This window comes from Artibeus jamaicensis, unplaced genomic scaffold, assembly GCF_021234435.1.
Source record: "Artibeus jamaicensis isolate MK-2021 breed Jamaican fruit bat unplaced genomic scaffold, CSHL_Jam_final contig_559, whole genome shotgun sequence".
Lineage (NCBI taxonomy): Eukaryota > Metazoa > Chordata > Mammalia > Chiroptera > Phyllostomidae > Artibeus > Artibeus jamaicensis.
The window spans coordinates 8,771,168-8,796,269 of record NW_026521887.1 but is presented as its reverse complement, the minus strand read 5'-3'; the positions used below and the strand labels follow the sequence as shown (position 1 = coordinate 8,796,269).

General features: G+C 36.1%; 1 protein-coding gene across 1 annotated transcript in view; it reads left to right on the top strand.

The window, feature by feature from the left end:
* Nucleotides 1–25,102, top strand: part of ITGBL1 (integrin subunit beta like 1) — a 303,482-nt gene that overhangs the window by 138,020 nt on the left and 140,360 nt on the right. Inside the window, exons 4-6 of the mRNA XM_053670353.1 lie at nt 6,886–7,008; nt 10,648–10,788; nt 16,817–16,957. Coding sequence (XP_053526328.1) covers nt 6,886–7,008; nt 10,648–10,788; nt 16,817–16,957 — 405 coding nt within the window. The remainder of the gene's footprint in view (nt 1–6,885; nt 7,009–10,647; nt 10,789–16,816; nt 16,958–25,102) is intronic.

Sequence of the window (25,102 nt, the reverse complement as noted above, 5' to 3'; positions counted from 1 at the left end):
ACTGGTTTGGCTGAAGGGTTCTTTGTTGTCAGACTTCCATATAGTTCAATTTTCTGTGGTTTGGCTGCTTTTTTGTTGCTAAAACTTTGTTGTTTTTAAACTTGGTTGTGCAAGAAGGTAAAGTGTTTCCACCTATGCTTTCATCTTGGTGAAAGTCCCTCACCTCTTTCTTTTAATGTTTATTTCTCACAGCCCAGTTCAGAACCACTCCCCCAAAAGTGCATTAGTCTGTGAATTTTCTCTACTAATCTTCCCACTTTGTATAAAGTGTGGTTTGCTGGCAGTAGTTTGAAGCAGAAGGGGGAAAGGAGGTAAATAGAGTGGGACATAAGACTGAAGGGCAGACTGACATGAAGCTGGGGACTAACAGTATTCCAGAGTCCCATGACTCGGCAGGGGCTTAGAAAATCAAGCACAATCTGCAGGATGAAGTGGAACTTGATGACATTGCGCAGGGTATGGGTTGATGTTCAAGACTGGGAAGTCATCCTAGAGAGAGACAGATATATTAGTCAGGATGATAAGTCAGAGCTAAATTAATCTAACATAAAGCAGAAGACCAATCTTAGAAACTGAGTTACTGTCAACCAAGAAAGAGAAGCAGTATGACATAGCATCAACACAGGTGTCTGGCACTTTTGCCTGGGCTCCCATATGCCATTTTTTGAGCCTTGATTATGAATTGGTGAGTGAGACAGGAAGTCTCTGAGCTGTTCTAAACTTCCCACATCAGCCAGGAATGTTTCTAATGTGTAGATGAGAGTGAGCCTGCTTGTGGGAAATGTCAGTGAGAACTTGTAGAATACAGAGACAGAGACTGTTCCTTCCCATCTTTCCTGAGAATAAGTTGTACACACAGTCTAACTGTTATACTTTGCTCCCAAACCATGAAGCCTTGAGAGGCTATTTATTCCAATAAATAAATTATGTTACCTTAGTCACTTGCAATTTGCTATTATCGATATTCTTGATCTTCTACTATCTGCCCTCTACCTACTTTTTTTCACCAAACTCAGGCCAGATGATTCACTGTTCTTTAATTCTCCATCCTTATATCTTAGCTTCCTCAATCTCTTTCCTGAGTATTGCAAGTCTTTTCCTCATCATCACCTGTTGATAATTTACGTGTCAAGTGCCAACTATAGAACTTATTTACTGTGCCTCTCCTTCTTCACAAAACTAGACTAAGATTGAGGTTTATATTCTCTATAGAGCATTAGTCACAAATCTATTCAAATGCCTTTGAGAGATACACACACAGCATTGACAAAAGCAAGTTTACAGTTGTGAGTACATGAAACAAAGAGTTTATTCTTATATTATTATTTATTGATTATCATATTATTTATTTTGGACTACAACTGTAAGCCTATTTTTGCTCACCCATTATACAAGTTATTGATCATCTAGTTCTTTCTTTCTGGTCTAGGATTTACTTTGTGTTTTTTTTTCACAATTTAAAACTTATTTATTTTTAGAAATTTGTGTTTAATATTTTTAGACTGTGGTTGATCATGGGTAACTGAAACCATGGAGAGTAAAACTGTGGACTACTATATTCATTTTTAGACTCAGGCCCTGCTTTATCTCTACCCTTTGTCTCCATTTGGTCTCTACTCTTGATTTTGTTTCATTGTATTTATTTATTTATTTATTTATTTATTTATTTATTTATTTATATTGTTGTTCAAGTACAGTTGTCTTCTTTTTCCCGCCACCACTTCCCCTGCCCTACCCACTCTCACCCCCTACCCTCAGTCCTTCCCTGCTTTGGCCTTGTCCATGGGTCCTTTATACATGTTCCTTGATGACCCTTCCCCTTGTTTCCCTGTTTTCACCCTCCATCCTCCCCTCTGGTTACTTTCAGGCATGGCCAGGAGGCTACAGCAGCATATTATGGCCACAGCCTGCAATCAGTGGGGGAAACAAAGCTGCTGACATTGCCGATCCTGTCAGCCCACCTAATAGCCTCAAAGACAGAAAAACACAAACCAAACACCTGTGGATAGTCAAAGATGGGAAACATGGGGCTGGGCTATGGCCAGGAAGTCACAGTGCACCCTGATGACTTTTGTTCTCAAAAGCCACAAGTACACAGTGTGTCTGTCATGTAGCATAATAAAATATCTGTACATCCCTACCCACAAGGCTATGGTAGTTTCACAGCAATTATTTAGTTTTGCCACTTTGAGAATGGGACGTTCTTTCAATATCTCTACTGGCTTACAGGTGAACACATACCTCCCCCTGGTACATCCCAGCTAGGTGGATGGGTACATCCCATAAGTTTCCCATCTGTCCTGATCCAGGTGCATAGCCAAGCCACCCTATCTCAATATCCCTTCTATTTTTTAGGGAATCAAGGTGTTGTGTCTGTGTCCATTGTCTTCTTGTTCTCTCCACTGAAGATGCTGAGTAGGATCCTGCCTGTGAACAGCATGTATACCCACACCCTGTTCAGAGGGGAGAACTTTATAGCACTCCCTCATGCAGAGCAAATGCATGTCCTGAACTTTCATGTCTGTTAGAGGGTATGATTTTCATCTATGTTTGTCACTTCTCTATCTTCAGTACTTCAAACAGTATCTAGCATATACCAGACATTCAATAAGCATTGGTTAAATAAATAAGTGATTCTAATACTAAGAAGTGCTTGACTAATAATAAAGGAATTACTCAAAAGGTGGTACTTGTCTCAAAGCCATAAAGAAAGACTTGTTGCCACATTGTACATACCAGGCTCAGTAGAGCCTACTAGAAATGGAGGGTTTGGTTATGTGAGAATCCCAGTCAGTTATCATTTTTGGGACCACATGGAGGTGACCCAAAGGTGGACAGGTACAGGTGATCTTCACACAGAGCCAAATATCAGTGAGCCAAATGAGGCAGAAAACATACCAGGGGTCCACATACTTGCTTTCATCAAATCTCCATCCCATAGCTGCATAGTAATTGGGAGAGAGGGGAGGTAATCAACTTCCATAGCACCACTTCTGCCTCTCCTCAGTTCACAACAGGCACAGAGGAGTCCCATGTGTACATTTCAGCAAGCACCTTCCAGAAGTTTGGCACTAAACCAGGTGAGCCAGACATCACATTCCATGTTGCATGCATCTCAGCTTATCTTTTCTCCATGGCATCCATGGCCCTTACTTGGTTTCTAAGCTCTGGAGCTAAAACCACTAGAACGTGCCCATCTGACAAGCATTCTCTTCATCCAGGAAACTCTGCAGACAACTGTCCCTGGCAGAAATGCGCACACACTCCTGGCAGCATTTCTCCCTCCCAGTTGAACAGAGGAAAAAGCCTGGTAAACAGCAATTGCTAGGAAGCATTCTGCCATAAAGTAGAAGGCTGTGTTTGAAGTTCAGAATTTTCTCTCTTCTTCTGGGTGCCCATTCTCCAAGTTAGTCACTTGGCTACACTTCTGCTTCCTTTGATGTAAAAGGAGGGTGTTAACAGTATCTCTTGCATAAGACTGGGTGAGCCTTGTGGGGAGTGAAAGTTGCAGCCAGCCCTGCCTGGCACCCAGGGAGCCAAGAGAGGGTGCTCTGGAAACAGTGAAGGACAGTCACATTCCAGCTGTTCTGGGAGGATTCTCGGCAGAGGGTACGAGCCAACCTCAACCTTCGAACTGGGACTGTGGGGCCTGACTACTCAAATTTACTTAGTTTTAATTTTCTTCATCATTTTATCTCCTATAGCACCTATTAGTTTGCCAATAATATAATGGGCAACAAGAAAATTTAATGAATGCATGCATATGTGGATGATTGAGAGACAGCATGAATTAATATGAAAGTGTGAATATGTAAAAGTGTTACAGGAGAAACTTGGTTCTTCTTGCCAACACAGTAAAGAATTACAGATCATCAAGTCTTTTAGCATGCAAGCATGGTTTATTAGTGATAACATTCTCATAGAAGAGAATAGGCATTCATGAGGTAGAAGTTAAAAGACATAGGTTTAGGGCAGGGCAAAGTAAGGGCAGTAGGAGCAGGTGTGGCAAGAGCATCAGATTCTTTGTCTTGAGGATTTATATAGTTGGTAGGATTAGGAGAGGGAGTTACATATTGATTGGTGGATAAATATGATGTCATCTTACCCTGGGAAGACAGGACTACCTAAATGTAGGTATGCATGAAGGTCTGTTAGCTCGAATTCTTGTCTTGCTCTGGACTATGTTTGGTCACCTTGCTGTAAAACAGATCCATGACAAAAGGCTGTTAATTAAAGTTGAAGCAGTTACCCGAAGTTATTTATGAACTCTTTATGTAAGCACTAGGAACTCCCTCATAAAGCAGATAGTGAACAGAGGTAGGCAATTAACCAAAATTGTTTTATGGGCTTCTTTGAGCATGGCGGACAACTTCCACTTCCCTGTTCTAGACTTTGGGATAAATACACAGTTTCAAAGGCTTTCTTCCCTAGGTAGTGGAAATGATACATAGGATTTCAAGGACTCTCCTCCTCCCATGTTAACATGGTGTTTCATACAATGCTGGAACACCTGGCAATACTATTGGACCAGGCAATATTATCGGACCAAGTTTGGGACTACTGAGTTAGTGGGTGAGATCTGTCTCCCTCCTCTTCTCTGCCTTGGTTTACTATCTGTCCTACCTAACAGAAGGGTGATAATTTTAAAAAATTGAGATGAGGGCAATATCATGAATTATAGCATTTGATTTGAAGTGAACTTTAAATAGTTTTCAGAAAAAAACACAAGAAAATGAGTTTAAGAAAAGTAAAATTCACATGTGCATTCTCAGGGAAGAAAAATAACAAGCTAATTTCTGCAAAATCACCCATTCATATGTAACTGTGTGAGAAAAAGTCTTACAGGTAATAGCAAATGGAAAGTGACTAGGGTAACAGAACCATGCACAAGGTATGAAAACAGAATATTTTGGAGTCCTTAAATATAAAATGTCTGGAGAAATATTTGGGAATATGATTAATATACTAGGTATCTTAATGAGAGAAGAGGAAGAACCCAAATTTTTCTGAAAACCTCTGTGTACTAGACATAGTAGTGTTTTTAGAAAGATGACTGGGTGATATATTTATCACTTGGTCCTCAGAGCAGCTCTATGAGGTAGATATTGTAGCTAAGAAATTCTAGAGTTAGAGATAAAAATAATTATCTCAAAAAGGGATAGCTAGTGGGGAGTAAAACCTGAATTTGGTTGCAAGTCTACCTTAGTCCTAAATCTATGCTCTTCCCAGTTGGTAACATGGAATCTCCAATGTCCACTAGCTCAAGTGAAACGGCAGTGCTATCTTTGGTTCTTCCCTCTTCTTCATAAAGCCATACACAATCAGTCACCAAGTTCTGCCTATTCTTCTAAAAAAAGATGTGTTTGTTTCTTTCTAAACTCATGGCTATCAGGTTGGTCAGCCTCTATCTTCTTTCCTGCAGACAGATATAACTATTTTTTATACTTACTTTTTCCTTATTTTAGCTTATTCTCCATGTGACAACTAGAATACCTGATAAAAATTCATAAATGACCACATTACTTCATTGCTGAAATTATTTCTGTGGCTTCTCATTATTCTGAGATTTCATTTGAAAATTTTTAACATGCCCTATAAGACTTCAATAAATTGGCTGGGGTGGTGGCAAAAGGAGAAAAGGTAGAAAACTGTTCCTGAACAATTAAAAATTGTTTTAAAAAGACCTCCACAAACAGCACTTCTAATTGCCTTATTCTTTTTATGCTGCTTTTCACATCATTGTCTTCACTCCAGCTGTGTTCATTTTTTCCCTCTTATTTCCTGTTTCATCACAGAGACTTTGCTGTCATCTCTTGCTGAAAGCAGGCCTCTTCACCATCTCTCATATCTCTTACCTTTTTTTTACTTGGTTTTCAGTTTTCAGGGATCCAATCTTTGACCTCCCTGTCTCACTTAAATCCCTTTGCTAAGTACTTATGCAGCATTTTGCATTTCTCCATTTATTTTATCACATTGACTTCTGCTTATATAAAACTCTAACAGGATGATTTGCCTGAGTTGATTTTCTGTTATATTCCTAGAGTCTATGGTGGTGTCTTGTGAGTGGTAAAGTCTTGATTAACTTATGTTAAATGTTGTGATGATCAATTAAAAATGGAAAAATGAGAATTATAAGGAAGTTACTCAAGTGAATATTCTACCTTTCAGTATCATTAGAATGCTGTTTTACTATCAGTGAAATGACTATCATTGAGGTTGTAGTCAAATCCTCAAGCTTGGCTGAGTATGTGGTGTATGATAGACCAGATGACTCCAGTGCCTATCACCCTGAACTGCCCTATGGTTGGTTTTGACGAGATCCTCAATCTCTATGCCTAAGAAACCTTCTCTGATACCTTGTCAGTAGAATATATGTATTAGTTTAATATTCTATATATGAAGTTGAGGACATGTACATTTTTATTTATGCATTTGATAGTGAATTCTATAAATGTTTGTTATATAAATATTAAGCTCAAATATTGTGCAAAACATTGAGTAAATTAAGTTGAGGAAGATAAGCAAGGTTACTTCCCTCGCAAAGCTTAGATTTTCTGCTTTAGTTTGCTTTAGAGCCAGGTATAATCAGAATGTATTTATTTAGAATTGATTGGAAGGACATGTATAAGGCAGCTTTGCACTTAGGAGGCCAGATTTACATCTGTGAAACCATAGAAGTCAATTATAATGGCTGTGATAAAAAATATAATTTTCATGCTATAATAATCTCAAGAAAGAATGTCTTGTTATCTATCTCATCATACCCAAAAAGTACATAATTTATATATTAAGTTAATTTGAATTTTCTCTGTGAAATAGGTTTAAATTCATTAATTATAATTTATATGCATTTGACAAATAATTTTTTCTGTTTTTATGGTTTAGGTACATGTCACTGTGGCAGGTGTAAATGTGATAATTCAGATGGAAATGGACTTGTTTATGGTAAATTTTGTGAGTGTGATGACAGAGAGTGCATAGATGATGAAACAGAAGAAATATGTGGAGGTATGTGTATTAACTTTGCAGAAATTAATAAAATACTTGATTTTTCACTTGTTTCATTGTACTTTTAGCTCTATAAATTTATGTACTAGTTTTCTAATTTAGTTTAAACCTGTTTGGAAAACACTTTATATAAGGAAATTTAGACTGAGGCATTCAGAGTAACATATTTTTTAAATGTAAAATCAGATTATTCCCAAAGAGAGCCAGATGACATGGCAAGCAGGTCATTTTACATAGTTCTGAAGTGGTCCTAGTTGGACTTCATCTTGTATGCTCACCTTAACAGCTTTTATTGTCTCTTTTCTCTCAATATTTCAATTGCATGTTTTAACTTTATTCTATTTTCCCTTTTAAATCATTCGTTTTTAAATAGTCTCATGTCATTTTTATTGTTGTTTAAGTACAGTCATAGGGGACATGAGGACACTAGGATTATTAGCCTACAATTTATTCACTCACCCAACACATACACTTAGGTAACATCTTTCATGATCTTTTCTATGCATCATCATTACAAACATCATTTTTTTCCTGTTGTATCAGTGAGTGCATGCTTTCTGGTGCCAAGAACCACAATACATACTTCACATTCATTAGGTAACTTACCTAGCACTTCTAGTAGAATTTATACCACTGTCTGTCTGACACCAAAGACTGTTCTCTTGACCCCTCACCAAAGAGAACTGCATCAGTGTCCAGGAATATGGAGCTCCATGAAGAGATGCCCACCTCACTATCAGTAGTGTTTCTTTCCTTCTGCTTCCCTATCTGCAAGCATATTCTGAGAGTTTACAACTGTGACTGTTACAGGAGAGGGAAGTAGAGAGCAGTGAGAATCCCTTTAGTGTAGGCAAATTCTTCTCTGGTGTTTATATTCTGTTTTAGTCTGGGATCATCTTTCCATTGATAAGCAATTGCTTATGTCATTTATATCTGACAAGATTCCAGTCCATAGGATCTTATCCTGTATGCAGGACAATTTCAGAAGAGTATTTTCCTTCGAGGATCAGGCACAAATGGGGCCAGGAGGAACCAGAGGATGGACCATAGCGAAAGTGTCAAACATATCACAAAATGTCCATTTGTTTACAAAAAAAACAAATGATAGCTTCAATCCCTGTAGTCATCCAGATACTCTTATTTTAAGCATGCTTGTTTTTTTCTCTCTGGTTTACAAAAGAACTATTATGTTCTTTTTTCCAAGCCAATCCTAAACTACATACTACTGAGAGAATTTTGTTTAAGGGCTCAGTCCAAGATAATTAGAACAATTAGATAAATACACTCACAAATATTATGTATTTGTCTTTCTGGTGTTTCATTTCCAATTATTACAGATCAAAAAAGAAGAGGAAGGGAACATGTTTGGGGCTAATGTTGTCTGATGCAGACTGCCAAAGTAAAGTCTATTTGTATGTGTAAATGTAAATATTAACTTGAATCAACACAATAGAAAATGTTTATCTCTCAACCTTTCACTTACATTTCCATTTGTTTGAGGCTTAAGCTATTTCATGGTGCAAAGTCTCTGATCACAGACACCAGCTCTAATTAAAAGGGGGATGACATTGACTGCGTTTGTAGATCTTTCCACCTGTCATTCTCATGAAACCGGTCTGTTGAGAGGTGATTCTACAGACCATCTATGAAGCAACTCGAAATGAGATTTTCTTGCTTTATCAGTTTACACAAAGAAAAGATTTATGTTTATTGTTTGGAATGTGTATTGTCCTGAAGCTTGTATTTTACCTCAATTATTCAGATGTGTCTTGTTATAATATTTTCATTTGAGTTATGAGGGTATCTGCTTATTTTCCATACATGAATAGTGTAGCTTTACATAATTTTTTCTTTCTTTTTCACCTCTACCTCAATGATATTTTTAGGAAAGCCCTAATACTAGATTTTATAATATATAAAAAATTTGGGTGTGGAGAATAGATTTATTATCATTTGTTAATGTCAGGTAATTCTTGAATGTAGCACCTTACATAAATTTCCTGAAGTTGCGGAGAAAATAAATTTCTAAAGTTCCCTGAAATTACAGAGGAAATAAATTCTGGTTTAAGAAGTTAATATTTAAAAAAAACCTAACTCACAGGAAAAGTTTTTAGTAACTTACAGTTGTCTTGCTTTTTTTCAGTGTTTCAAGTTTCTGAGGCTTGTGATATAGCACTATAATGTGATATTTTGTGTGTGTACATGCAGAGATAATTTTAAGTTAATAAATAAAGTGTATAATATATGTTATAATTATATGTAACTATAAATATAAATGTATAGCTTGATAACATTTATACATGCTTAGGTGAAAAAATTAAAATTAAATTTGATGATGAAATAACTTTTTTTATGTGGATTCTCTAATTACTGCTCATTTAGATAGCAAACATGGCTTTATATGCATGGGCCCCATATCTTATTATAGTACTGGTTCTCTTCATCTCTTGGTCTACCTCGTTATCTCTCTGATGTGTGTCAGCATGAAGGAAGTCTCACCTCATGGACAAGAGTAGTGTAGGAGACCCTACCCATTTTCTTGCCATTAATGGGCCAAGAGTGCCATAGTGCTTAGAAAGAAAAATAGCCTCACAGTCAGTTTCCCACGGACCTTTTTGAATTATGGCTGTAGGAGAAGAAAGAGGGGAGTGAAAACACTTTACCCATAGACTCTGATAAAAAAAGATTCATATATGACAGAAAGAATGGGCTAAAAAACAAAGTCCAGTGTGGCCCCAGCTTTTATCACATTTACAAGAACAAGAAGCACATTCATGCTTGCATGGCATAACTACAAAAAGGGAGGACATAGACATGATTTAGAGTTAACTAGAATTGCTTTATTTGGGGAATTTGCAGAAGAATTGCCAGACGTGGGTGGAGAAATTAATGATGTGATTATTCATTGCTGATTTCTTGGACATAAATCCAAATGAAGAGGGTAATAGTTTGAAAAGGTGTGATGATACCTGAACATTAAATGATGGGGTGCCTTTACCTATCATTTGTATCTGGTTCACAAATGCAGTGGGGATTTGACTGTGATACCCAGGGTCCATAATATTTTATTGGTCTAAATGAGTACTAAATATTAATTTAGTTGAAAATCTCTTTTCCACATGGAGGAACACAACAGCCTGTGGGATACAGATGAATGAAAAGATTAAACATTTCCTCTGGTTTAAGAAATGATTCAGCCATTTCTTCTTGGATTCAAGAAATGCATCCAAGTAAATAACACCTTTGGTTTCTCAGTACTTAATTTCAAATAAAATATTTGGATGACTAATTCAAGAAATGCCCTTACAGTACTTAAATATTTTTGACTTTGATGCATACATTTGAGATTGGAATATAATAAACTATCATATGATTTCTTTAAAATTCTTTCCTTTTAATTAGCTGTCTGGCCAGGACAAGTTAGAGTACTCTTTGATTTGCTTCATGTGTGTAATTATGTAAGTATAAGCACAATTGTAATGTTTTGGGGACAAGCTACATAATTTGATGACAAGCAATGAGTGTGAAAAAAAGGTATATTATTTCAGAAGGCAAAAATGATCATAAAGGGATAGAAAGTTAATTCTGTTTTTAAAGTTGCTTTTTTTCCTCACTCTATAAAATCCATTTTGGGTAAAGGCCATGGAAAGTGTTACTGTGGAAACTGTTACTGCGAGGCTGGTTGGCATGGAGATAAATGTGAATTCCAGTGCGATATCACTCCCTGGGAGAGCAAGAGAAGATGCACATCTCCAGATGGCAAAATCTGCAATAACAGAGGTGTGTCATTCATACACATTACTGTGTAATGGAGAGAAAAACAAAGCTCTTAATTGTTAACACTCTTCTCTGTATTTTCTTCCCGGTGGGAGGAAGTCATCTTTTATAATCATTGACTCTGATGAAAAATCAACATTTTCTATAGCAATAAATATCTCTTTCTTATTTTTTTATTGAGTGGAAAACAGGAAAATAAGAAAGTTACTGTCATTCTTTATGCTTCACTAAATAAATAGTTAACATAGAGACTGTAATTTCTTTGGTGGTCATCCAGATATAGCTACAGTACAGTACAGCTAAAGAAACAGTACAGCTACAAGGTTAATCTAATAGATTCTTCTGTTAAGCTAACAAAACCATCTGCAGCATTAGCATCTGGTTATCCAGAGAACATTACAAACACCTTTCTTCTTAACTAAGCAAATTGAAGACTTGTTTGAAATATAGAATTGATATGGAGTCATTTAACTTTTATACACGGTAATAAAATGTTATATTGAACACAGTATATTTGTATGAAGGCCATATGAAATTTAGACTGGCCTTAGACATGAATTAAAAAATATTACTATTTCTAAAATATAATTTAAAGTGAGTTAACTAACTTAATAACAAATCAAAGTTTTGAAGACTTCTTAAAAATCCTTAAAAGTTGTTTATGTCCCTTTGTTGCCTGTACCAGTAGATAAAAAGAACCATGCTGTACTGCTCTTTGCCTACCTGATGATATAAATAAAATAAGTGGCCATATTTCCTTCTATAAAAATATAAAAATCTAGAAAACTGGAAAACATGTTTTGCATTTCTATAAATGAATGATGCATTTTAATAAGTAATGCTTCCAGGGAAAATCTTTTTTCAAAATATATTTGATTGATTATACTATTACAGTTATCACATTTCCCCCCTTTATTTTCCTCTGCCATGCATACCCCCTCCCACCCGCATTCCTCCCCTTTAGTTCATGTCCATGGGTTGTACATATAAGTTCTTTGGATTCTACATTTCCTATACTATTCCTAACCCCTACCCTGTCTATTTTCTACCTAGCATTTATGCCACTCATTCTCTGTAATTTTCCCCCTCCCACTCCCCCTCCATGTGATCTCCATTTCTGTGACTCTGTTCCTGTTCTAGTTGTTTGCTTAGTTGTTTTTTTTTTGTGGGGGTGAGGAGGTTCAGTTGCTTATAACTGTGTTTGTTGTCATGTTACTGTTCATATTTTTATCTTCTTTTTCTTAGATAAATCCCTTTAACATTTCATATAATAAGGGCTGGGTGATGATGAACTCCTCTAACTTGACCTTATCTGGGAAGCACTTTATCTGCCCTTCCATTCTAAATGATAGTTTTGCTGGATGGAGTAATCTTGATTGTGGGTCCTTGCCTTTCATAACTTCAAATACTTCTTTCCAGCCTCTTCTTGCCTGCAAAGTTTCTTTTGAAAAATCAGCTGACAATCTTATGGGAACTCCTTTGTAGGTAATTGTCTCCTTGCCTCTTGCTGACTTTAAAATTCTCCCCTTATCTTCTATCTTGGCTAATATAATTATAATTTACCTTGGTGTGTACTTTTTGAGTCTAATTTTCTTGGGACACTCTGAGCTTTCTGGACTTCTTTAAAGTCTATTTCCTTTCCCAGATTAGGGAAGTTTTTCTTCATTATTTTTTTAAAAGATTTTATTTATTTATCTGTAGAGGGGAAGGGAAGGAGAGAGGGAGAGAAACATCAATGTATGGTTGCCTTTTGTGCGTCCCCTGCTGGGAACTGGCCTGCAGGGAACTGACCTGCAACCCAGGCATGTGCCCTGACTGGGAATCGAACCGCGATTGTCTGGTTCGCAGACCAGCGCTCAATCCACTGAGCTACACCAGCCAGGGCTTCTTCATTATTTTTTCAAATAAGTTTTCAATTTCTTGCTCTTCCTCTTCTCCTTATTGTGTACCCCTATCATTCACATGTTGGAATGTTTAAAGTTGTCCCAGAGGTTCTTAAGGATCTCCTCATTTTTTTTATTTCTTGTTTCTTCATTCTGTTCTGGTTGAAAATTTATTTCTTCCTTTTTTCCACATCATTGTTTTGAGTCCTGGTTTCTTTCTCTTCACCGTTGGCTCTCTGTATATTTTGCTTTATTTCATTTTTCATAGCCGTCATTTCTTCCTTAATTTTGTGACCAAACTCAATAATTTCTGGGAGCATCCTGACTGTTAGTGTTTTGATCTATGCATCTGATAGATCGTCAATCTCTTCATTGCTTAGCTATGTTTCTTTCTGGAGCTTTGATCTGTTCTTTCATTTGGGCCATTTTTTTTGTCTTGGTACCCTTGTTATGTAGTAAGGGATAGACCCTTAGGAGTTCACTAGGGTGGGGCAACCCACCTCGCTGCATTGTGATGCTGTATGTGGGGGAGGGTTCTGAGAGGAAACTATATTGCTTGCTCCGCTCTCTGATGGTTTTCAGTCACTTCCCCCACTACCCACAAGCAAATTGGGCCCTCTTGCTAATTCCCAGGTGGATGGGTTTGTGTACATTCTAGGACCCTATGGGTCTCTCCAACAAGCTCTTCTGTGAGGCCAGAAGTTTCTCCCACTTTCGCCTCAGCCCCCACAAGTGTTTTCAGTCAGAGGCTTTGAGGCTTTATTTCCCCACGCTGGAACCTTGGATTGCTTGGTGTATCTTGGTCCCTAGTTGTTTCCCCCACTTTTATCTGCAGGCAAATGTGAGACTGCCCAGTCCACAAGCCACTGCCTTGCCAGGTCCACCAGCAGCCACTTTGACTGCCCGGGTCCTTCAGCCGCTGCCTCCATGAGAGTCCTCTCCATCCGAGCTGCCTATCTCCACCCCTCCTACCAGTCTGGGTGAATGTTTCTTTTTTAACTCTTTGGTTGTCAGACTTCCATACAGTTTGATTTTCTGGCAGTTCTGGTTGTTTTTGTTTTTAAATTTGTTGTTGTCCTTATTTTGGTTGTGCAAGGAGGCAAAGTGTGCCTACTTACCTGAGGAAAATCTTAACACACAACAAATTTTACTCTTTTAAAGATTGATGTAAATGAGTAAAATATGCTATATAGCTCTACATAGAGAAAAGAAAGGAAAAAGGCCTGAATTTGGAGCAGAAATCATTACAATTTTTAAATTTAATTTATACAGAATAGATCTGACTGTATATCATATGAATTCACATTGTTTGCCTTTAATATATAAGGACACAGTTCTGTTTCAGTTCTTTTATTCACTAGAATCAGTAATTACCATAACAATGTCAGTGTATGAAGTTTCGACTGTGTAACTGTGAGAGATAACCATTTACATGTTGAAAAAAGAGAGGAGAAAAGTGGAACTGATTGGGCTGTGTGGATCAGTTCCTGATTCTGCAGCAGGCATATGTGGGTTCTGTGAGACAGATGTTCTTCAGAAACACACATAACTTGCCATCTTTCCATATCTCACCTCCTGGCTTTCCCCTTCCTGGTGCTCATAGTTTTCTGATTTGGAGATCTGACAGAGGCAAAACAGGAAGCAACATGTCTAAATGGGGCTGGTAGCTAGTGAAGGCAGGTGAGGGCCCAGCACTGCAATGAGTTCCTTTTCTCAGAGGGTTCTGCTTATGTCTGTCCTGGAACTCTCCTTTTCAATACTTCCTAGGTAGGAGAGAAACATTAATCCTATACATACCTACCTTATCTTCCTTTTTAGCTCATGTTCAAGGGCCATAAAACAGTTTTGTGAACGGAGCTAATCAATGATAGAATAAATGTCCTTTATTGCCCACTTTGTTTAATCAGTTTCACATTGGACCCAATTTATCATATGACCATTCCCTCAAATCATTTATGTTAAGTGTATAATGCATATTCATCTTTAAAAATGCCTATTGTAGGAAATGATGCATAATCTTAAAATAGATATACCTCCTTTTCAATTTTGGTACATTGTATTTTGGTCTGTTTTCATCATTCATTTTAAAAAAATTCATCACCCTGTACTCTCTGATATGTATTTTCCTCTTATTTAATACAAAAATTGAATCATGCTGTGCATACTAATTTGAAATTTGTTTTTCTATTCAGTCATATGTTTTGGTGATCTTTCCATGCTCACAGGGCAAAAACCTAATTTGTACTTTTAATGGCTGCTTGGTAGTCCAAGCTATGCATTGTACTAATTCCCTATTGATTGATACTCATGTCCTTAGTTGTTTTTCAGTAGCAACAATGCCATCATATTTGATATTCCTGAATGTGTACTTTGTACTTTTCCTATCCTGTAGATACATTAATTGAAGTAGACTATTAACGCTAAATAATACCCACATTTTCAAACTACATATTGTGGAAAAAATGGTGCATCCAAAATTGTACCATTTTATATTTCATGCCTTCCTTCATCAGCCCTTGATCCTAGCAATTTTTTCACTTTTGCCAATCTGACATTCAAAATAATTTTAAATCACTGTTGTTTTACACCCACTCCCCTTAGTAATTATAGGTTGACTAGTAAACATTTTTCATGTTTAATCATAGGTTGACTGCTAAATATTTTTCATGTTTATCTGTCATTATTACATGTCTACAAAATCTCTGACTGGTGTTCTTTGCCTTTATCTATTTTGCTCTAGGCATATTTGTCCTTTACATATTGATTCCTAAGAATTATTTATGTTTATGAAAGTAGGTATTTGTCTTTTTCACACATATGTCTTGTTATCCCAGCCGTTTTAGTTTTTCTGGGGTTTTTTTTTTTTTTTGGTGTTTTGCTTCCAACCAAAATTTTACATTTTTTATGTAGATAAATGAAATTCTGTGTTTATTTTTAGTAATTCCCTTTGAGAATTTTGAATAAAAATTATTTATATTATATTTTAAGTCTTTTGTCTAACTAAAATTTACTTTGATGTGAGAGGTAAGAAAGGGATATAACTTTATTTTCCCCAGAAATGATAAGCTAGTTGTGCTAAAGGTGAGGACTGATAATCTACACAAAGTAAATATAATCTGCAATTGGGCATTTTCCTTATGCAAGTCTTTATATGATTAAGGTTATATCTCTCTACCTAATTTCCAACATCTTCTATAATCTGAGTTCATTTGATCTAACAAACCTTATTCTTAGGTTTCCATAATGTGCACCTTCTGCTTCAGTATGCAGGACTCCTTAGGATCCCCATACCCATCCCTACCCTTCTTTGCTTATTCTTGCTTTCTTGACTTTTTTAAAAATTTATTTTACCTCCAGCCAATCCTAGAATATTTCCCCCTCTCCCTACGTATCCAAACAACCTACCTACTAATTACTTCAGCCCATATTGATTTCTTCTTCCCCAAACTCTTTTTAAAAAAAAATGTTTTATTGATTATGCCATTACAGTTCTCCCATTTCCCCCCTTCATTCCCCTCCACTATGACACCCCCTCCCCCCATTCCCCCCTTTTGTTTATGTCCATGTGTCACAAGTTCTTTAGTTTCTGTATTTCTCATACTATTCTTGACCTTCCCGCTGTCTATTTTCTACCTACCATCTATGCTACTTATTCTCTGTGCCTTCTTCCCCCTTCTCCTCCTCCCACTCCCCTGTTGCTAACCCTCCATGTGTCCCCCAAACTCTTAATGGTACTTCTCAGCATTTATACCCTAGTGAACAAAGTGTTAGCACTCATAAAACATTTATTGTTTGTTAGTTTTTATTTCATCAGCCTTGTTTTTGTCAAGTAGATTGTAAGCTTCTTGAGGGCAAGGATTTTACCTTATGCTGTTTTAATTGTTTTGATATCATTTCTGAGACAAACCAACACAGTGTTAATGATGTATTGCACAATCCCATTTAATTATTGGGATAGATAATAACTTTTGTTTATTAAAGAATATCTATTTCCACTTTAGATGGTATTTTTCCTTTGTGGAATATTTTTTTCTGAACACATGTATTTTTTAAATACAAAGTAAGCAACATATTTTTTAAAACAATGTATAAGATGCTTGCTTTTATGAATTCTCACCAGACTCATATAAAATTATGTATTCATGTAGGGACTTGTGTGTGTGGTGAATGTTCTTGTCATGATGTTGACCCAACTGGAGACTGGGGAGATATTCATGGAGACACCTGTGAGTGTGATGAAAGGGACTGTAGAGCTGTATATGACAGATATTCTGATGACTTCTGTTCAGGTAAGTGCTCTCAGAATTCCTATTTTAAATGTAAAAGTTCATTTTTTAATTTTGAAGATTCATTTTGATTCTCACAGAAACTGTAAAAGAATTACATGTATATTCTAAAACATTGGATACCCACAGTGCTCCTACTAGTAGTAACTTGGAAACTTTAAGGGAATTCAAACATTGGAAAATACTAGATATGATAATGAACTCTCTCTCTTAAAATTAGTCTAATTCCTCACCAAGGAGAATCATTGATTTCAGATATCTATTGCTCAACTCTGAGACCACAAAACAGCTGATCTAGTGATGACAAGCTATATTAGTGTATTACAAAACTTTGACTAATACAATTCTCATGGATATTTTTTAAAGATTTTTATTTATATTTAGATAGAGGAGAAGGCAGGGAGAAACATCAATGTGTGGGTACCTCTCATGCATCCCCCTATTGAGGACCTGGCATGCAACCCAGGCATGTGCCCTAATTGGAAATCCTAATTGGGAACCAGTGACCCTCAGGTTCTCAGGCTGGTGCTCAATCTGTTGAACCACGCCAGCCAGAGCCTCATGGATATTTTAATGCATTAACTCTTTTGGTTAATGATTCATGATTTATACACTAAATATATTCTACAACTTAGTCTAGAATTGAAAATTAATTAGTGAATTTAAATTTTTAAAATATTTATGGAAAAAATAGTAGTTGCCAGGGTCTGAACTGCATCTGGGCTACTGGGTCCAGCAGTGAAATAGACAAATATGATCCTTGACTTTATGGAGTTTGCAATCTTAATATATGGAAATATATGACCTACCAGAATTTTTAATTGTTCAAAGGGAAAAAAGATTTATCTAAAAATAGATTTATGGATTTTTAGGCCTGTTATGTTTGGTAATTCATAAGGCAGAAACATATGCACATACATTTCTTTAATCTTGACTGCTTGATTGGTATACACAGAAAGAAACTCCACTGATCTCCTGAAAGTTTCCAGCAAAGAGAGATGGAAGAACTGCCCTATTTCATTATTATTATGCAACTTCAAAGATCTCTCTGGCCTGGTTGAGGGGAGCCTGTTGCTTCAACTTCCCCCTGCAAAAGGGTTTCCCTCTTCTGATTAACCCTTTTATTCAGGAGAATTTCTTAAACATTTTGTGAACTCTGTTCTCTTGAGGAGATGATACCCTTTTCACATATCTCTATTATTCACTATTATGAATGTTCTGTATAATCACAGTTATAAGCATAGTGCATAACTTGACTTTATTGTAAAGGCAGTGAGGAATTTGCAATGGTTTTCAGCAGTGGAGTGTTGTAGTCTCAGGTTTCCAGTTTGGTAGCCTAGGTAAGTGTTGGTGCCATTTACTGAAATAGAAAACATAGAAGGAAGTTGTCAACCTTGTTTCTAGATGTATAGATCATAAAGGACAAATGACAACCCAAAATTGATAGTTTTTTCACCTATTGAGTATGTGGGTCTAAACTCTAAGGATCAGTATTGAACATGAGGGTTTAGTCATAAGCACAGAGTTGGTAATGAAAACTACACTGGGGTTCAGAGAACACCATTGAAGAATGTCATTTTAAGATTGTGGCTTAAAACATAAATTCACACAATTTAAAATAGGAAAATAAAGGAGATAATCAATCTATATGTAACAATAATAAATGTGTGGCTTTCTTATATGCCTCTTTTTTTTTTTGCCATAGGGTATATTCTTCTTTGTTTAACCCATGATCCCAATCTTGATCCTCATTTGGAAGTGGGGTTGAAAAAAAATTTTTTTAATTTTATTTAGTTATTTTTCAAGTACAGTTTTTTGTCTATTTTTCCCATCCCAGCCTCCCCCTCCCCTTGCTCCCCACCTCCCTCCCATTTCCACCCTCCTTAGTTCTCGTCCCTGTGTCCTTCCTATTTGTTCCTCAAAATCCCTCCCCCATTTTCCCCTTAACTTCCCTTCCTTCTCCCCTCTGGTCACTATCCCCTTGTTCTCTATTTCAGTGTCTTTGTTTTTTTGTTGTTTTTTTTTCTGCTTGCTTGTTTGTTTTGTTGTTTAGCTTCCTGTTAAAGGTGAGATCATATGGTATTTGTCTTTCAACCCCATGGGGTTGAAAAATTTTAAATAACTACATTATCATGCTAATTCAGGATTATGTGAACTGGTCTGATTGTGGGGGACTAGGACCATGAGGTGAAGATTGGCATTGACACTTCACTTGATACTTTCATTCTTGTATAAGCTCACAATTCCTGTTGCATGCTTTTTAGGCATAAAATTACTAGAGGTTGGGAGGGTGAATGTTGTTAAGAAGGACTCCTTGGAATCTGAAATTTTGCACTTCACTCATTCCCTCACTTCTGCCTTCTACCGTATTTTTCTCTTCCTCTCTTTTCCATTTTCCCCTATGCTATGAGAATTCAAACAAGAAAGCTAATAAGTAACTGGGGTTTCTCATGGGAAGTGTTTTAGAATAGAATGATTAATCCTTTATATGTGGTCTCCATGCTGTAGGTGTAGACAGTTGGGAATGGGAAAAAGTGATGAGGCAATAGGCTTTTTGAACAGTAAGACATATGACAATGAGACATTAAATATATAATTGTGATTTCATTTTGTGTTCATTGAGTTAAATGAATATGACCAGTTCTCCATATTTCCTTCCCACACTTAAGATGAGGAATTCAGGAAAGGGGAAACGTTAACAGTGATCTGACTTTGATAGACACCAAGTTCATTTGCATACCTCATTCCTTTTTATGTTCACACCAACTCATAGTGGGAGACATGATTATTTATATTTTAACAGAAGAGGAAACAGATTCAGAGAAATTAAGTAACTTAAAATTAAGTTCATTCTGCTTTTGTATTATCTGAAAATATAGCCTGAGAAACCATGTAATTTAATCCAGCTACATTGATATTCTCTAGTGATTTATGCAAGGCTGTAGTGTAGTAAGGTTTAGATTAAACAGCTTTATTTTTAGCTCCCATTCTTGCAATCCTTGGAATGTTTATTTATTTAAACACTTATTTAAATCGAAAGGAAATCTTCTGATGGATTAGTTTAAATTGGCTCTTTTAATTGACATTCTCATTTTATTAACCCATTCTAACTCTGTCCATTTATCTATTCAGTAATGCACTTATGGATATTTTGTGCTTATTCCATAATGGGTCTGAAAGATACACATATTTTAAAATAACTCCTGCTTTCAAATAAATTTACTTTATTTCATTCATTCATGCATTCCTGTCTATTGTTCAGCATCCACATGGTATGTATGTGTATTTACTCATATACAAATATGATGCATACACAGATACACAGATACACACATGCACATGCACACACAAATACCTCAAAGATGCCATTGAAAAATTTGAGTGTGACTAAAATGACCAGAGCATGGTGAGTTATCCTGAAGTATACTAACTGCTTTGTTCGTTACTTCAGTTCTATGAGCTGCTCCACTGAATTTACTTTCTGATTGTAAAATAACTTTTATTCCTTTTGGCTGTTTACCACTCTGTTCTATTTATCAAATTCCCATAATTGGAAACAATTGATCTTATGTTATATTTTTCAGCTTGTTCTGACTACTAAAATAGTGAAAATATAAGGTTAGTCCTGGCTTAGGGTACCATTAGTTTGGAAAATGGAATAATTTGATAGAACCATATTATATGGGGATATTTATCATTGTGGATTAGCAAAGCATTAAGGAAAGAAACTGGATGAAATTAAGTATGCTCAGTTTACATTGTCTTGAAGGGAAATCAATGTATTCAATGGAATTTAAAAAAATAACAAATACTGGTTAGATCTAATTGATTTTCCCAATTAATTATCTTCATATTACTTTGTAAGAAGCTACTTATAAACATCAGATTCCAATTTGTGAGCATTTTTCGGTCATTTTAAAAGAAATAAAATTATAGCAGAAGAGTGTTTGTCTGGAATGAATGAAACTATATTTCTCCTGCATTGGTATTTTCAAGTTTAGATAACAACTCAAAGAAACACAATGATTGCAAGGAAAAAATAAGTGTTGGTGTCAGCAGCCTCTACTATAGTGATTTGAGAGCCTCTATAGTTCTACCCACCCAACATGGCCGTTAGGCCACTTGATGTCTGTCTAGTCTTGCTACCAACTCCCTACTCATATGGTACAGATTGAGTTGTGATACCATTTACACACCAAAATCAATACCTCATTGTTCTATTGTTGTGTGTATGTGTCTTTAATGTATGATTATAGATCTTTTGAGAGCAATTCTCTAATGTGCATTCTCACATTTGATATTAGGAATGCATAACAATAATCTGTATCTTTCATCTCTATTTTGTTATCTTCTTCTTACAGAGTTTATAGGAATACTTATTAGAAGCAATGAAATTAACTCCTGTAGGCTTAATATATATGTTTGACACAGTTGCAAGGAAGCATTAAATTTCAGATTAGAATGGTAAAATTTGCTTTTGGTTCTTTCATTTTTAAAGATAAAGTCCAGTGACATGAGGCTCAGAAAGGCGAAGTGACACACTTAGATCAAGGACACAGGTTTCTTAATTTCTTTTATGCTCTTTTTACTATTTGTTTATGAAATACCTTAATAAAGTTTGTTATAATAGTCTAAAGGATTTTGATGCTAAGTAGACTTCATCTTTTCTAAACTCTTCTTTGTATATCAAAATCATGCATTTTCATCTTATTAATTTTGTCCTGATAAAAGGTGTTTTTTGCTTTTTGTGGCATAAATTTTATACTAGAATTGAAAGACTAGGAACTCAAGAAGAAAAATTGTAGTTTCACTTTATGTTCCCTGTTTTGTCTGAAAAGCTCAGTACCTACTTCAGTATCTTGTATCAGTACATTTCATTTCCAAGTGATTTCCTAACTACATTAACTTTATAGAAAAGATACAGTTTCATTTACCGGTAAATTAAAATCCATAACATTTTAAAATATATTTGACAGAATGTCACTTTGAGTTATTAAAAGATGTAGGATGAAAATTTTTATTACTGTGAAAGCAAAACTTATGTTTATGTTTTAACTTGTCAATAAATCTCTGATAAACAGATTAGACAATACCATTGTCTGTTCTACATTTTGTTATATTAGACTAAAATTATTTAAACACTTTCTCTATTGCTTTTACATTTGTTTCTCTATGATCTTCATTGAGATATTTGATTCAGATATACCTACTTTCCCAAAATAATGAAACACTAAAACAATTCTCCATGACACTATTTTATTATTAAACTTGATGTAATATGCTACTCATGGACTCTCAGGAATTTTGTTTATTATAGATGATTTACTTAGGTGATTCATATTTTAATAACCCTTCTTTCCTCAGCTTGAATTTGTTCAATTGATGTCATGTTGACTTTTGAGGGCAAAGTGTAAAAGACTCATAAGTGGATGATTTGAGAAGGAGCAGTGGCCATTCTGAACTAGACAATATTCTCCCACTGTGATACTATCCTATTTAGAGACAAAGCCTTTCTCCCTAAAGCCAATCACAGCAAAGACATCATCTCATTGATTCATTCCAATGTGTAAGCACTCACTCAAATGCAGCTGGGTTATTGAGAGGGCATTTTGATTAAGTGAAGACTGAGGTGGAATCAGAAGGCACAGGGTTTAGGGGTCATCACACACATGGCAAAAGTGAGGGCACATTTTTATATGTTGTTCCCAACTATATTTGGAGTTGGTGATGCCTGGAGGTGAAGCATAAATTTGTACGAGTTATCCTTGAGATGGTTCATGATACTGTATTAAGTGGATGGTAAATAGAGGTATAAGATAGCATAAGCTAAATTTTCCCCTAGTGTTTATAACAGAACACAGAAATAGCAAAGTATAAATAAAATGAAGCTTCACTAATAACAGGTATTTTTTCTACAGCAGCTGCATTTTTATAATTTGTTAATGCATTCACAATTAATCTGAACTTTTTGATATTAATTGAACCAAATTTTCACTCTAAAAATCTCTTATTAATGAAATCTATAATCATGAATGTATTTTATTCTACCACACATTTTAAAAATATTGGCATATGGATGATCTTCAGACAGAAAATAATTACTTCTCTTAAACCTGTATCCCAATTATAGAACTTGAGACTGTTCTCCTGTCAGTCACAGGAGACCTCAACACAGGTTCCTGCTTCATTTCATGTTCCCACTGAGACTCTCACACTGGGCAAGGGTTGCTGCCTGTGAATTTCAAGCAACCAAGCAGCAGGTAGTATCCTCCTGGGTAAATAAGGATTTTCTGGCATTTAAACATGCTGGATGTTTTGTTTAACTTTTACAACTATTTTAAACTTTGAAGAGTAAGGCTTTTTTCCCTTTCAATCTAATTGTATTGTTCAATTTTTTTTATTAAAGTGTCAACTACTCTTCTACAAATGGCAGCATGTACTTTGCCTGGTATCCTTGTGGAAGACCGAACTGTTTTTGAAATAAAATCTCTTGTTTTCAAGAATTTCAATGTCATTGGCTCCTATAAAATGGCAGAATCAATTGTACTTTAAATGTTAAAGATTTTGTTTTAAAAAATGTTAGTTACCTATGCATTTGCAATAGAACTCTGTTCACAAATTTTGCTCTAAATAGCATGAGCATTGAAAATAAGGGTAGTCACTCCCTTAGTCTGCTCAGCCCACACCCCACACCACCCACATACCACAGCCTAATCTCAACCTGGAAGCTGGTGAGGACTGGTTTTTGTTGTATGTAACAAAGCTCTGTGCACCCAGGTGCCCAGCTGGGTTGACACCATCCATCTCTCCCTGCCCCCATCATAAGCTCCAAGACCAAGAGAAAGCTCAGCTCTAGAGGCAAGATGGCGATGGAGTAGAACTGAGAAGATTCCAGTTCCTTGTACACAAGGGAGAGAATCCTGTCTGATCGATTGGCAGAGGAGAAGCCAGGCAGCCAGAAGTTGCTCAGCATATATGAAAATAAGAAACCAGAAATTTTGATGGTCACAAAGGAACCAGACGAGACATAAACAACTTGAAAATATGAAAATACCAGAGCTGAACTCAGAGAAGAGGCTTCCCAACAGTAGAGACAGAGAGACAAATTTCACTTTGATGTAGGAGAGAAGTCACAAGTTGCTGCATATCTGAGTAGGTGGAAGCAGAGAACGACAGGATAACTGAAAGAGACTGCACCACTGAATTTCACAGGCATTCCACAACAGAAGTTCACACCATAAACCCAGAGAGTCAGAACAGATCAAACTAAGAAGCTGAGGCTAACAAGAAGAGTCTCACAAACAATGGGAAGACAAAGAAACAATCCCCAAATGAAGGAAAGAAGGAACCCTCAGAAAGAATGTTAGATGAAATAGAGGCAAGTCAACTATCAGATACTGAATTCAAAGCACTGGTTATCAGGAAGTTCAAAGAGCACACAATGAGCTGCCAGAAACTACAGGGGAGCTACAATGATCTCACCATGAACTATATCAACATGAAAAAGGAAATGGAAACTATTAGCAAGGGACAAGAGGAAATGAAGAATAAAATTTCTGAATTAAAGAACACAGTAGAACGTATTAAAAGTAGAGTCCCTGAGACAGAAGATTGGATTAGTGAGTTGGAGGACAAAGTAGAAAACATCTCACAGAAAGAGCAGGAAAAGGAAAAGAGGCTCAGAAAGAATGAAGAGGGGGTAAGAGAAATGCAAGACAATATGAAATGTAATAACATCCGAATACTAGGAATACCAGAAGGAGAAGAAGAACAAGGGATAGAAAATCTATTTGAAAGAGTAATGAGAGAAAATTTCCCTAATTTGATGAGAGAAAAAGTCACACAAATCCAGGAATCACAGAGAGTCCTAATCAGGAGGAACCCAAAGAGGCCCACTTCAAGATACATCATCATCAAAATGGCAAAATTCCAAGACAAAGAGAGAATCTTAAAGGCAGCAAGGGAGAAAAAAGAAGTAACATACAAGGGAGCCCCAATAAGGTTAGCTACTGACTTCTCAGTGGAAACACTCCAAGCAAGAAGAGAATGGCAAGGAATATTCCAAGTAATGAGAACCAGAGGCCTACAACCAAGGCTACTTTACCCAGCAAGGCTCTCAATCAAGATAGAAGGCCAAATAAAGAGCTT